Source organism: Hemiscyllium ocellatum, chromosome 3 (genome assembly GCF_020745735.1).
Source record: "Hemiscyllium ocellatum isolate sHemOce1 chromosome 3, sHemOce1.pat.X.cur, whole genome shotgun sequence".
Classification (NCBI taxonomy): Eukaryota; Metazoa; Chordata; class Chondrichthyes; order Orectolobiformes; family Hemiscylliidae; genus Hemiscyllium; species Hemiscyllium ocellatum.
This window is the reverse complement of record NC_083403.1, coordinates 144,646,396-144,661,720: the sequence shown is the minus strand read 5'-3', so window position 1 is coordinate 144,661,720 and position 15,325 is coordinate 144,646,396. Positions and strand designations below refer to the sequence as shown.

At 44.8% G+C, this 15,325-nt stretch overlaps 1 protein-coding gene across 1 annotated transcript in view; it reads left to right on the top strand.

Annotated features, from left to right (window-relative positions):
• The first annotated feature begins 135 nt into the window (after positions 1 to 135).
• LOC132835003 (putative Polycomb group protein ASXL2) overlaps positions 136 to 15,325 on the top strand; it is a 310,992-nt gene continuing 295,802 nt past the window's right edge. Inside the window, exon 1 of the mRNA XM_060854233.1 lies at positions 136 to 238. Within this exon, the coding sequence (XP_060710216.1) occupies positions 182 to 238 (57 nt within the window). The 5' untranslated portion in view covers positions 136 to 181. The remainder of the gene's footprint in view (positions 239 to 15,325) is intronic.

The window sequence follows — 15,325 nt, the reverse complement described above, 5'->3', positions numbered from 1 at the left end:
GGGACAGAGACAGTGACAGAGACGGGCCGAGGGGGTGGGGTAGAGAGGGAGTGGGGTGGGTGTGTTGCCGTGCTGTCACTCAGACAGACTGACACAGAGACAGCCCCCCCCCCCCCCCACACCCTGCACAGAGTCTCCATAACCCTCAGTAACTGTCAGCCTTGCCCCCTCCTGAAGCGACATGAAGGAGAGACAGAGGAAAAAGAAAGGACGGACCTGGGCGGAGGCTGCACGGACGGTAACAGACCCCCCACCCCCACCCCCCACACCGCGGTGTTCGCGAGCACCCTCCCCCCCCCCCCCCCAGAGCTCGGTAAAGTTTGTAGGTGACGGCCACTGAGTGTGTGGGTGAGTGTGTGTGATTGTGAATGTGTGGGTGTGAGTGTGAGAATGTGTGTGAGTGTATATGGGTGTGAGTGTGTGTGTGTGAATTGTGGGTGTGAGGGTGAGTGTGTGTGAGTTGTGAGTGTGTGTGATTGTGTGCGTGAGTGAGTGTGAGAGTGTGTGGGTGAGTGTGTGTGAATTGTGGGTGTGAGTGGGTGTGAGTTGTGGGTGTGAGGGTGAGTGTGTGTGAATTGTGGGGGTGAGTGTGTGTGAATTGTGGGTGTGTGGGTGTGTGTATATGGGTGTGAGTTGTGGGGGTGAGTGTGTATATGGGTGTGAGTTGTGGGGGTGAGTGTGTATATGGGTGTGAGTGAGTGTGATTGTGGGTGTGTGAGTGTGAGTTCATGACCCAGTCTGGGAGAGAAGCTGCTGTCAGGGCCTCCGTGAGGCCAGTGAGTGTGAGTGTGTGTGGGTAAGTGAGTGAGTGTGAGTGTGTGTGGGTGTGAGAGTGTGTGGGTGTGAGAGTGTGTGGGACAGCCGCCTGGTCCGGCCCTCCCTGAGCCCGAGCCCGAACTTCCCCGCTTCCTTTCCTTGTTGTTACACAACACCGTTCGCATTGTCCGCCGGAGCAAAAATAACATGTAACTCTGACCAGCTGAAGGGATTAATGGATCCTCACGGCCTTCTGTCACTGCAGCTCATTCCGCTTCCAGCGGAGACTAATACAAACAAACACCTGGGTTAAAAGTTATTAATTAGACAATTTCTCCAAAAATGAACAGTTTATTTTTGTAGCTGATGTAGTTTTGATGAATGTGCGCTTGTATATGGTGGTGTAAAGCAGGAAAGCTGAACTGCTGGAGACTAGTCCCTGACAGGAACATCATGTCACTGAGTTTTGTCATTGACGTCAGTGTGTACCAGATCACAGATTGGCACCTCATGATGCTACAGAGCAACAGATAGACTTGACAGATAACGTGGGAACAGACCGGGGTAGGCCACTCCTGTGTGGTTGCTGAAGAATTAGACTGTGCAAACTTTCAGTTTCTGTTGCTTGCTGCCAGACCCCATGCTCAAATGTAATTAACTGTGAAGATCAAAGATGTAGCATTTTCCTGTATCAACAACGTTTCACCCATATCCACAAGTTGGTACACTTGGGGAGTTAAGACCAGCTCGGGACTTACAGTGGAACAGAAAATAGGAGCAAGAGGAGGCCAATCAGCCCTTCAAGTCTGCTCTACCATTCAATATGACAATGGCTGATCATCCAACTCTGTACCCTCTTCCTGCTTTCTCCCCCAATATCCTTTGATTCCCTTAGCCCCAAGAACTATATCTAACTCCTTGAAAATATTCAATGTTTTGGCCTCAACCATTTTCTTTGAGAGAATTCCACAGGATCCCCACTCTCTGAGTGAAGACATTTCTCTTCATCTCAGTCCCTATGACCTCCACCATGTCCTTAGATCGTGACCCAGGTTCTGAACTTCACATGTTTACCCTGCCTAGTCCTGGAGATTTTTTTCTGGCTTCTAAGGGAAGCTTCCTCATTTTACTAAACTGTAGTGAATATAGTCTAAGTGAAACAAATACAAAAATGGCTAGAGAAACTTAGCAGGTCTGGCAGCATTAATGGAGGGAAAACAAAGTTAATGTTTTGAGTCTGATCACTCTCTCAGAACCAGAGCATCCAATCTTAACCAATCCAATCAGTCTTTGTACATCTGCCATTCAAGGACTCAGTCTGGTAACCCCACTGAACTCCCTCCATTGCCAGAACATCCTTCCTCGATAAGGAGACCAAAGCTGCACACAGTACTTCAGGTGTGATCTTACCAGGGCCTTGTATAAAGATACCTGGGACAGCCAGGTATCTTTCCACCTTTCCATTTTGTAATGTAGCACCTTTCAGATCATAACTTGTCTTCTTCCTTTTGCAACCAAAGTGTATGCCCTCACATTTATCAGTCTCATATTGCATCTGCCAAGCATTTGCACACTCACTAACTTATCTAATTCACACTGAAATTTCTGGATCCTCCTCACAGTTCACCCTCTCCCCCAGCTTTGTACCATCTGCAGAGTTGGAGATATTACATTTAGTTCCCTCACCTTAATATTTATTGTAACCAGCCGGGCTCCCTGTGGTACCCAACCACTACTGCTTGCCACTTGAAAAATGGCAGTCAGGAGGCTGGAGGAACACAGCAAGCCACTGCAGCATTGGGAGGTGGGGAAGGCAATGCTTCGGGTGTAACCCTTCTTCAGGAATGTCTTGAACTAGAAAAATGATCTTTTTATTCCAATTCTGTTTCCCGTCTGTCAACCAGTTCCCACTCCATTTCATTATGTTGCTCTCAATTTCATGTGCTTTAAATTTGCATGCTATTCTCTTTGGTGGGAACTTATCAAAAGCCTTCTGAAAGTCCAAGTGAACCATATTCCTTGAATTCCCCCTTATCCACTCTACCAGTTGAAATTTCCAGCAGATTTGTCAAGCACCATTTCCCTTTTGTAAATACCTGCTGACTCTGTCCAATCCTGTCACTGTTTTCCAAAAGCTCTGCAATTACATGCTTTTTAATGGATTTTAGGATTTCTCTGCTATTGTTGTCAGGATAACTGGTCTTTAATTCTCTGTTTTCATTTTACCTCCTTTTTTAAAATAGTGGAATTACATTAGCTACCACCCAATTTAATAGATAACTGTACTACTGTGTTATGATATAATTGCATCTATCAATGGTGAACCATCCCCAGTAGCAGGTTAGTATACATATGGCATAACAAGTTTACATAGGCAGTTTTTGTTATATTTGCAAACAGGATGTAAGATTTTCAATATATGGTTGTAGTCACATCGTAAAGGAGTGGTAGCATTGGTCCAAGGTCCTCCCAGTTGAAAATATAGAGGAACAATTGTCAGGTACGTAGTGCTGTTATCTACCCTACATGGTTTGGTTTGATTTGAGTTATTATTGTCACATGTCCCTAGATACAGTGAAAAATTCTGTTTTGCATGCAGTACAGGTAGATCATACCATACAAAGATCATAGGGTGATAGAACAGTGAGGAACACAAAGTTACAGCTGCAAAGAAGGTTTACAAAAGCAAGATCAACATTAGATTTGATGTTTGAGAGGTCCATTCCGAAGTCTAATAACAAAGGAGAATCTCTTGAACCTGTTGATATGGATGTTTAAGCTTTTATAGCTTCTGCCTGATGGAAGAGGTGAAATAGAATATAACTGGGGTGGGGGCGGGTGGAGTCTTTGATGATGTTGGCTGCCTTTCTGAGGCATTGAGAAGTACAGATGGAGTCAATGGATGGAAGGTTGGCTTACATGATGGACTGGGCTGTGTTCACAACACTCTGTAGTTCCTTGTGATCCTGGGCAGAGCAATTACCATACCAGGCTGTGATGCATCCACTGAGAATGCATTATGTGGTGCAAGTATAAAAGTTGCTGACAGTCCTTATCGACATATCGAATTTCCTTAATCAGAATTTCCAACAAGGATCCTACGGTGGGTGTTGCAATATTTTAGTGCTAAGTTTCATCAGTAAGACTTAATGAATCATCGCATCCCACAACTCTAGATAAATGCCCAGCCATTTACTCCTTCAGGTCCAAGACCTGGAAAAACAGAATTGGAATTGGAGTAGTGGATATACAAGTCCAATGCTGCAATGAAGTCAAAGTGTTGGGATAACTCATCGAGTAACTATATCTTCAATCCTTGATGAGTGTCACTCTGTTCTTAGCTCTTATTGGGCTATGCCCTTGGGTACATTGGGGTAAGTCCTGGTACATTGGCTGAAGATGGTCCTGATTTCACTGAAGCATCTACATATGTCATGGCTGCTGACACGTTGGTAGATTTCCTGCTTTCTTCCCACCCAATATCTGTTCTTTAGGTCCTTTGGATTTTTTTGTTGGTCCTTAGTGGTCAACCTGCTTTTTTTTCCCCCTCGAGTTAAAGTGGTTCTTCAATTCAAGAACTCCCTGTACTAACAATTTAATAGCTTCTGGGTTTCTTGACCATTCCAATCTAACCAGTGTTGATGCTTTCCCAGAGGGAAACCTGTAGTCTTCTTGAAGATGCTGTTGATGCTGGGCTGAAGGACAGGTCAGGTGCTGTGGATACGTTGTGGATCCTGGTCTTTGGAGCATACCAGGCTGGCTGTGAGGCACTGATGGATTAGATCTTTCTTTGCAGGGTTCTTAAATACTTCGACGTTGCATTTCTTGTTGCAATGCTTCTGCTGGCCCTGTTACTTTGGAGCCATGTTGATGAAAATGGTAGATGGTTTTATGTTATACTTGGTTTTCCGACCCTATACTAGCCCAGGCAGTCCAAACATCCTCACAATGCCGTACTCAGATGTTGATGGACTTGAACAGACTCTAATAGTCATGAGGTCTTCTATTTATCTCTCTGATGAAATCAGATGATTGTTTTTAGAACATAGAACATAGAACAGTACAGCACAGAACAGGCCCTTCAGCCCACGATGTTGTGCCGACCACTGATCCTCATGTATGTACCCTCAAATTTCTGTGACCATATGCATGTCCAGGAGTCTCTTAAATGTCCCCAATGACCTCACTTCCACAACTGCTGCTGGCAACGCATTCCATGCTCTCACAACTCTCTGTGTAAAGAACCCGCCTCTGATATCCCCTCTATACTTTCCTCCAATCAGCTTAAAATTATGACCCATCATGTTAGTCATTTCTGCCCTGGGAAATAGTCACTGGCTATCGACTCTATCTATGCCTCTCATTATCTTGTATACTTCAGTTAGGTTCCCTCTCCTCCTCCTTTTCTCCAATGAAAAAATTCCGAGCTGAGTCAACGTCTCTTCATAAGATAAGCCCTCCAGTCCAGGCAGCATCCTGGTAAACCTCCTCTGAACCCTCTCCAAAGCATCCACATCTTTCCTATGACAGGGTGACCAGAACTGGACGCAGTATTCCAAGTGCGGTCTAACCAAAGTTTTATAGAGCTGCAACAAGATCTCACAACTCTTAAACTCAATCCCCCTGTTAATGAAAGCCAAAACACTATATGCTTTCTTAACAACCCTATCCACTTGGGTGGCCATTTTAAGGGATCTATGTACCTGCACACCAAGATCCCTCTGTTCGCCCACACTGCCAAGAATCCTATCCTTAATCCTGTACTCAGCTTTCAAATTCGACTTTCCAAAATGCGTTACCTCGCATTTATCCAGGTTGAACTCCATCTGCCACCTCTCAGCCCATCTCTGCATCCTGTCAATGTCCCGCTGCAGCCTACAACAGTCCTCTATACTGTCAACGACACCTCCAACCTTTGTGTCGTCTGCAAACTTGCTGACCCATCCTTCAATCCCCTCATCCAAGTCATTAATAAAAATTACAAACAGTAGAGGCCCAAGGACAGAACCCTGTGGAACACCACTCACCACTGACTTCCAGGCAAAATATTTTCCTTCTACTACCACTTACTGTCTTCTGTTGGCCAGCCGATTCTGTATCCAGACAGCTATGTTCCCCTGTATCCCATTCCTCCTGACCTTCTGAATGAGCCTACCATGGGCAACCTTATCAAATGCCTTGCTGAAGTCCATATACACTACATCCACAGCTCGACCCTCATCAACATTTCTAGTCACATCCTCAAAGAACTCGATAATGTTTGTGAGGCATGACCTGCCCCTCACAAAGCCGTGTTGACTGCATTTAATCAAGCCATGCTCTTCCAGATGGTCGTAAATCCCACCCCTCAGAATCCTTTCTAACAGCTTGCAGATAACAGACATGAGACTGACTGGTCTGTAATTGCCGGGGATTTCCCTATTTCCTTTCTTGAAGAGAGGAATTACATTTGCCTCACTCCAGTCCTCAGGTACGACTCCAGTGGAGAATGAGAATGCAAAGATCTTCGCAAGTGGCAAAGCAATTGCATTTCTCATTTCCCAAAGCAGCCGAGGACAAATCTGGTCCAGGCCTGGCGACTTGTCAATCTTAATGTTTGACAAAATTTTCAGCACATCAGCTTCCTCTATCTCTATCCATTCCAGCATGCACACCTGCTCTTCAAAGGTTTCATTCACTACAAAGTTCATTTCTTTCATAAAGACAGAAGCAAAAAACTCATTTAGGGCTTCCCCTACCTCCTCAGACTCCACACACAAGTTCCCTATGCTATCCCTGATCGGCCCTACTCTTTCTTTGACCATTCTCTTATTCCTCACATAAGTGTAAAATGCCTTTGTGTTCTCCCTAATCTGTTCTGCCAAGCCTTTCTCGTGTCCCCTCCTGGCTCTCCTCAGACCATTTTTGAGCTCCTTCCTCACCTGCCTGTAATCCTCTAGAGCTGAGCTTGACCCTAGCTTCCTCTACCTTAAGTAAGCTACCTTCTTCCTTTTGACGAGAAGCTCCACTGCTCTCATCATCTAAGGTTCCTTTATCTTACCACTTCTTGCCTGTCTCAGAGGGACATATTTATTCATCACTTGCAACAGCTGTTCTTTAAACAGTCTCCACATGTCTATAGTGATTGATTTATCATTGTCGCATGTACCGAGATACAGCAATGTGTTGTTTTACATGCTATATTGGTAGATCATACCATACAAAGTGCATCATGTTGGCAGAACAGAGCACAGAATTCAGTGCAGAGAACATGCAAAGAGAGAGATCAACATGAACATTAGAGAGGTCCCGTTTAAAAGTCTGTTAACAGTGGCGAAGAAGCTGTTCTAGAATCTGTTGGTATGTGTATTCAAAGCGTTATGTCTTCTGTCCAACAGAAGAGGGTAGAAAAGAGTATAACCGAGGTGGGAGGGGTCGTTGATGATGTTGGTTGCTTTCCCAAGGCAGCGGGAAGTGTAGATGAAGTCAATGGATAAAAGACTGCTGTGTGTGATGGACTGGGCTGTGTTCATGACTCTCTGTAGTTTCTTGCAGTCTTGAGAACAGCAATTGTCTTACCACACTGTAATGCATCCGGATGAGATACTTTCTGTGGTGCATCTATAAACATTTGTAAGAGTCCTTGTGGATATGCTGACCTTCCGTAGCCTCCTGAGGAAGTAGAGACATTGTTGTGCTTTCTTGACTGCCAAGTTGATATGGATGGACTAGGACAGACTAGTGATTGCCACTCCCAGGAACTTGATGCTTTCGACCATCTCCTCCTCATCCCTATTGATACATTCAGGGGTGTGCCGTCCACTCCACTCCACTTCCTGTTGTCAGTGAGCACCTCCTTTGTTTTGCTGATGTTAATGGAGGGGTTGTTGTCACTAAGTACTCAATCTCGTTCCTGGATTCTGTCTCACTATTATTCAAGATCTGACCTATAATGGTGATGTCATCAGCAAACTTGTAAATGGAGTTGGAGTGGAATCTGGCCGCACAGTCATCAGTGTATAAGGAGTGTAGTAGGCACCTAAGTACGCAGCCTTATGTTGAGGCTTATGCTGGAGGAGGTATTGTTGCCTAACCTTACTGATTGAGCAGCAAGTCGAGGATCCAATTTCAGATGCATGACACTGTCATCTTTTGCTATAAATTCTGTGTCTAATGACCCTCTTCTAAAGCTACCCGATGAAGGAGCAGCGCTCCACAAACTACTACTTCCAAATGAACCTGTTGGACTATAACCTGGTGGTGTGTGATTTTTTAACTTGATCTAAAGTCAGATAGCAGCAGTGATTGTGGGTACAGGTGTGTCTGAGGCTGTTGGGATAAGTGACATTGTTTCCCTGACCTGCTGCTCAATGTGAGGATAGAATGCATTGACCTTGTTGCCTGTGATTCTGTTTGACTTGGCTTTGTAGCTCGTTATGTCGTGTAAGCCTTGCCATAAATGACGGGTGTCCATGTGGTTGCTCTGGGTCTCAAGCTCATTGTCTATTGGCATCCCTGATGGTCGAACCTGGGTTTCCTGTGTCACTCAGGGCTGCACGAATTGTACCTCTCAGCCCTGAACTTCGATAGGGAGTGGATTTGCCAGTTCATCCATGGTTTCCAGTTGAGGAACACCCGGATTAACTTTTTCAGGACGCAGGCTCTATCCACTTACTGATGAAGTCTGTGATGGGAATGGCATACTTGTTTATGTTGGCTGTTGACCAGACCATGTATGAGGCATTTTGTCGGAGGAGAGTTCCATTGGTTCTTACTTTTACAATACCTTCCCTGTCAATTATCTGTTTCCACATGAGGCTTTGTAACCCTCCCAAGTCTGGCAGGGAAATCACTGAGGTGGATCATCTTGTCTCCATTTGGGACATGGGACAGTGACTGGTCAGCATTGGATTAGAGTTATTCTTTGGCCCTATGTGTTGCTTCCAGATTTCAGGTTTACACAAGCTGTGATCCTCACCCTCAGGTCTACGACAGATAGATCCAGAAAGTGTGTAAACTGGGGGAAAGCATGTGTCGTTGTACTCATGCTCTTCTTCATCTTCCTCATCGGAACACTCCATCTCATTTACATGGAGCTCTCTACTGGCTGCAAGGGGAACTGTTCAACATTCAGTCAGTACCAAATCCACCCAACTGACTGACATCTGTCATCAAACTGCAGTATGGAGACAACACTTGTGCGTGTGCATGCCCAGACACTGAGTTCCAAGCCATCATTGACACATTTGAGTAAAAAGTGAGGTCTGCAGATGCTGGAGATCAGAGCTGAAAATGTGTTGCTGGTTAAAGCACAGCAGGTTAGGCAGCATCCAAGGAACAGGAATTCCTGTTCCTTGGATGCTGCCTAACCTGCTGTGCTTTAACCAGCAACACATTTTCATCATTGACACATTCACAGAGACACATTCTACTGGCCTTGGCTAAACTTCCAAGTTGGCTTAACCGGTCCTCACCCTCAACAATTTCTCCTTTGAATCCTCCCACTTCCTCCAGATCAAAGGGGTAGCCATGGGCACCCGTATGGGCCCCAGCTATGCCTGTCTCTTTGTTAGCTATGTACAACAGTCCATCTTCCATAGTTACACTGGCACCACTCCCCACCTCTTCCTCCGCTACATTGATGACTGCATTGGTGCCACCTCGTGCTCCCGTGAGGAGGTTGAGCAGTTCATCAACTTCACCAACACATTCCACATTGACCTTAAATTCACCTGGACCATCTTTGACACCTCCCTCCCCTTCCTGGACCTCTCCATCTCCATTAATGACAACCAACTTGACACTGACATTTTTTACAAACCCACCGACTCCCACAGCTACCTGGATTACACCCCTTCCCACCCTATCTCTTGCAAAAATGCCATCCCGTATTCCCAATTCCTCCGCCTCCGCTGTATCTGCTCCCAGGAGGACCAGTTCTACCATAGAACACACCAGATGGCCTCCTTCTTTAGTGATCGAAATTTCCCTTCCCACGTGGTTGAAGATGCCCTCCAACACATCTCATCCACATCCCGCACTTCCGCCCTCAAACCCACCCCTCCAACCGTAACAAGGACAGAACGCCCCTGGTGCTCACCTTCCATCCTACCAACCTTTGCATTAACTGCATCATCTGATGACATTTCCGCCACCTCCAAACGGATCCCAAAACCAGGGATATATTTCCCTCCCCACCCCTTTCCGCCTTCCACAAAGACCGTTCCCTCCGTGACTACCTGGTCAGGTCCACGTCCCCCTACAACCCACCCTCCCCTCCTGGCACCTTCCCCTGTCTCCGCAGGAATTGCAAAACCTGTGCCCATACCTCCTCCCTGACCTCCATCAAACGCCCCAGAGGAGCCTTCCACATCCATCAAAGTTTTACCTCCATCAAAGTTTTATTGTATCCGTTGCTCCCAATGTGGTCTCCCCTACACTGGGGAGACTGGACACCTCCTAGCAGAGCGCTTCAGGAAACATCTCCGGGATACCCGCACCAAACAAGCCTACTGCCCAGTGACCCAACGTTTCACCTCCCCCTCTCACTCAGCTGAGGACAATGCAGGTCCTGGGTTTTCTCCACCACCACTCCCTCACCACCCGACACTTGGAGGAAAGTCTCATCTTCGGCTTTGGAACACTTGAACCCCAGGATATCAATGTGGACTTCACCAATTTCCTCATTTCCCCTTCCCCCACCTTACTCCAGTTCCAACCTTCCAGCTCAGCACTGTCCTCATGACCTGTCCTACTTGCCAATCTCCCTTCCCATCAATGTGCTCCACCCTCCCCACTGACCTATCACCTCCATCCCCACCCACATTCACCTATTGTACTCTTTGCTACCTTCTTCCCAGCCCCACCCACCTCCCATTTATCTCCCCACCCTGAGGCTCCCTGCCTCTATTCCTGATGAAGGGCTTTTGTCTGAAACATCGCTTTTCCTGCTCCTCACATGCTGCCTGAACTGCTGTGCTTTTCCAGCCCCACTCAGATCTAAATTTCCAGAAGTCAAAGGTTTGATCCTCGTTTGTTCCCACTGTGCAACACTGACCCCCTCCCCCCCATCAACTATGAAAATAGTGATATAGCCCCAGTTAGCTACTGGATCATGTAGGTACACCATTTTTATTCACTCTCGGACATGGACATCACTGGCTGGGCAAGTATTTCTTACCCGTTCCTAATTGCCCCTTGAGAAGGTGGGGGTGGTGAACTGTCTTCTTGAAGCCCCACAATACTCCTGTGGGCAGAATTCTCTTTCCTTTGGGAACCTCCTTTCAGTCAGGACAGACATTAGTGATGTCTGGCACGGTGGCATTATGGGCGGCATGGTGGCACAGTGGTTAGCACTGCTGCCTCACAGCGCCAGAGACCTGGGTTCAATTCCCGACTCAGGCGACTGTGTGAGGAGTTTGCACGTTCTCCCCGTGTCTGCGTGGGTTTCCTCCGGGTGCTCTGGTTTCCTCCCACAGTTCAAAGATGTGCAGGTCAGGTGAATTGGCCACGCTAAATTGCCCGTAGTGTTAGGTGAAGGGGTCTGGGTGGGTTGCGCTTCGGCGGGTTGGTGTGGACTTGTTGGGCCGAAGGGCCTGTTTCCACACTGTAGGTAATCTAATCTAATGAACTTTAACGCTAACTACAGCACAACATTCGGCTGTTTGTGACAAAGAGTGTCTGATGATCAACTCATGCCTCTGGAGTATATGCAAACTGGAACATCCACTCACAGGCAGGCAGACTGGGAAATAAGGTGTTTAGTCCCCTTGCTTTTATTGGTCACTGCATTGAGTGTAGGAGTTGGGAGGTCATGTTGGGACTGTTCAGGACATTGGTTAGGCCACAATTGGAATACTGCACACTTTTCTGGTTTCCCTGCTATAGAAACTATGTTGTTAAACTTGAAAGGATTCAGAAAAGATTTATCAGGATATTGCTGGGTTGGAGAGTTTGAGCTAGAGGGAGAAGCTGAGTAGGTTGGGGTTAATTTCTGTGGAGCGTTGAGGGCTGAGGGGTGACCTTATGGAGGTTTATGAAATCATGAGGGGCATGGATAGGTAGATAGACAAGGTCTTTTCCCCGGGTGTGGGGAGTCCAGAACTAGAGGGCATAGCTGTGAGGTGAGAGGGTAAAGATTTATAAGAGATCTAAGGGACAACTTTTTCAGGCAGAGAGTGGTGTGCGTGTGTGTATGGAATGAGCTGCCGAAGGAAATGGTGGAGGCTAGTACAATTGTAACGTTTAATAGGCATCTGGATGGATATATGAATAGGAAGGGTTTAGAGGGATATGAGCCAAGTGCTGGTAAATGGGATTGGATTAGTTTAAGATATCTGGTCTGCACGGATGAGTTGGACCGAAGGGTCTGTTTCTGTGCTGTACATCTCTATAACTTCCTGTTTGAATAGCAGTTTGCCTCCTGTGGCAGTGTGTCGTTGCAGCACTGAACTGTTCCATCACTTCAGGACCCATAATTCCAGAGCAGAGAAATGTCATCCTCGGCTCCAAAACAGTGTGTGAGGAGGAGGAGATTTCTTCAGTGTGCGCATAATAAACGGGGCTCGGCATCTTGAGCCAGACTCTTATTTGAAAGCATTTAACTGTGTATCTGGTTCAGTTGTGGTTTCAGTAAGATTATGATTAACTTGTATTTGGTACTTCACATTTTGGCCCATGTGTACGCACAGTTTGTTTAAAATTTCCCAAGTTTCACTGCGATTTTGGATTAAAGTCAAATCAAATATAAGGTGGCTTTATTCAGTCTATGAATTAATTCAGCAGAATTTGATCATGAGTTAGAATTGGATGGGTTTCTTTGTGATAAGAATATTGCTGGTTACTGCACTGAAAGTAAAGTTAACATTTTCTTGATAATCAAAAATAAATTAGCCAATGTTTCTTGTGAATTTAATCTGGTGCTTTTATTGTGACTTTGCATTTGACTGCAGAATAACAACTATTAGGATCAACATAACCATGACTCAGTACTTCAATCGTATTGTTGATTTAACCAGGAAAGAATATTATTTCTCTTTCTGTTTGTAAAGTTAACTTAAATTAATCTAAATCTAATGATTGCTTATTTAATATTTATTTGGAAATGGTTTTGTATGATGTTCATGACCAGACCCACAGCATAATAAATATCAACCACATTAAAGTTTGTGTATTATAAGGATTCCAAAATATTATGTTTTGCATAAATTCTTACATAGAATTCTAAAATTCTGATGCCTGAAAATTGGTAATAAAGCTGTTGCAAAATTAATCAACATTTTAGATTATTGCAAGATTAAGATTGATTAGCAGTTGGAAGAGAAAAAAAACTAATAAGTGTGAAATACTGTTGATTATTCAGGAAGAAAAATATGTATTACAATTTTACATTGAATTGGAGTCAAATTGAAATGATACCCAACTTATTACTTTCAATTCCTTGACAAGGTAACAATAGACTATAAAAAAAACATGAGAAATTGCAATCGATTCTACAGTGTATTAGCTAGGCTATACTTGATTGATTTATTGTCACGTGTACTGAAGGACAGTGCAAAGCATTGCTTAGGATCAGTACAACTAGATCATAGTAAACAAGGATGTACAGATCGAAAAGACTTAGACAGAGATATACAGGTTACACTGCACAGGGTATGTGCTGGGTGAAATCAGTGCTAGCAAGATCGGTATTATTCAAATTAGAGAGTCTGTTCATCAGTCTCATAACAGCAGGGAGAAAGTCATTCCTGAACCTGCTGGGGCGTGCGTTCAGGCTTCTGTATCTTTTGCCTGATGGAAGAGATTGTTGGAGATCATTACCGGGGTGTGATGTTAGCAGCCTTTTCCATGACAGCAAGCTGTGCAAATGGAGTCCGTGCATGGAAGACTGGCTTCTGTAATGGTCTGGGCTGTGCACACAACCTTCTGTAGTTTCTTACGGTCCTGGGCAGAGCGGTTGCCATATGAGGCTTTACGCACCCAGACAGAATGCTTTCAGTGGTGCATCTGTAGAAGTTGGTGAGGGTCCTTACAGACATGCCAAATTTCCTGAACTGCCTGAGGAAGAAGCGGTGTTGTTGTGCCTTCTTGACCATTGCATCAACATGGGAAGTCCAGGACAGGTTGTCGGGTATCGTCCCTCTGAGAAACTTGACGATCTCCAACCCCTCAACCTCATTAATGTAGATCAGGGAGCGTTCTCCTCCTTCCTTTCTGAAGTCAGTGATCATTTCTTTAATTTTGCCAATGTTAAGAGAGAGGTTATTCTCATTACACCATGCCACCAAGCCCTCTATCTCCCGCTTAGAATCCTCTGTGCTGTTATTTAAAGGAAATTGGAAAGGTGTGGTAAACAAAGACATCTTAAGACTTACATTGAAAAATTGTGAAACTCAAGGTGTATATTCGTCATCTGTCATCCATCACATTGATATAAGGATGATGACATAACATGAACATAATTGGATTATGGTGTGGAGGTGCCGGTGTTGGACTGGGGTTGACAAAGTTAAAAATTCACACAACACCATCTTATAGTCCCAACAGGTTTAATTGGAAGTTACAAGGTTTCAGAGCACTCTTCCTTCATCAGCAAGGTAACTACTTTATCAGCTCTCCGAAAACTTGTACTTCCAAATAAATCTGTTGGACTGTAAGCAAGTGTTGTGTGATTTATAATTGGATTATAGAGAGGATTGTTGAAAATCATCAATTTCACTGTCAACCTGAAGCTATAGGTGAGAGCTAAGAGAAGCTAAGGAGCAATTGAGGATTAGCCATTGCAAAGATTATGACAATCCTGCCTGTGATAACCCTCTGATACACCCCTTACACATTTAATGAAGTAGGCAGTTAGGAGTAGAACTCCTAGAGGAATACCTTTAATGACTCATAGAGTCATACAGCATGGAAACAGACCCTTGGGTCCATGCATATATCCATCCAGGTCCCCTTGTTCCTGCACCCCGTTTAGCATTGTACTGTTCATTTAATATTGTTTATCATTGGTTCAGTCAGCCTGACGTAACTTTGTTTGTCTGCATCCTTACAATTTTCCAGAAAAACTAGAATTAATCACAATGTGCACCCCAAATTTGACAGGACTATCTGGAGAATGATGCAGCGAGTTTGCCTTCTATCATCGTGGTGGTGAGATGACAGAATGAGAATGAAGTTGTTGCTGAATCATTGCAACTGATCTCTGATATCCGAGACATCTCAGTGTGACTTGGCACTGAGGAGGTGTTTGACCAGAGAACTGAAAGTTGAATGAGTAAGAGAGTTTCTAATCTCTTTCTGAGAAAATTAATTTTGTTTGTATTTCACGTATAGTATTTAACTTATTTATTGTTTAAATTCTAAAGTTCATCCAGGCTTAAGCAGAGCTATAGAAAGCTCTCTACTGGAGAGCAACTGAAGTTTATTAATTAAGAAAACCTGCTTAAACTATTTTTTTCCCATCCCAGGGGCTGAGCTAACTCTTCAGGTTTCAAGCATATAAACTCATCTCAGTGTGACAGAGCACAGAGTATGACTTTGAGCTGAGTGCTGGATATGTAAGGGACTCAGATGAAAGGGGAAGGAAATGCTC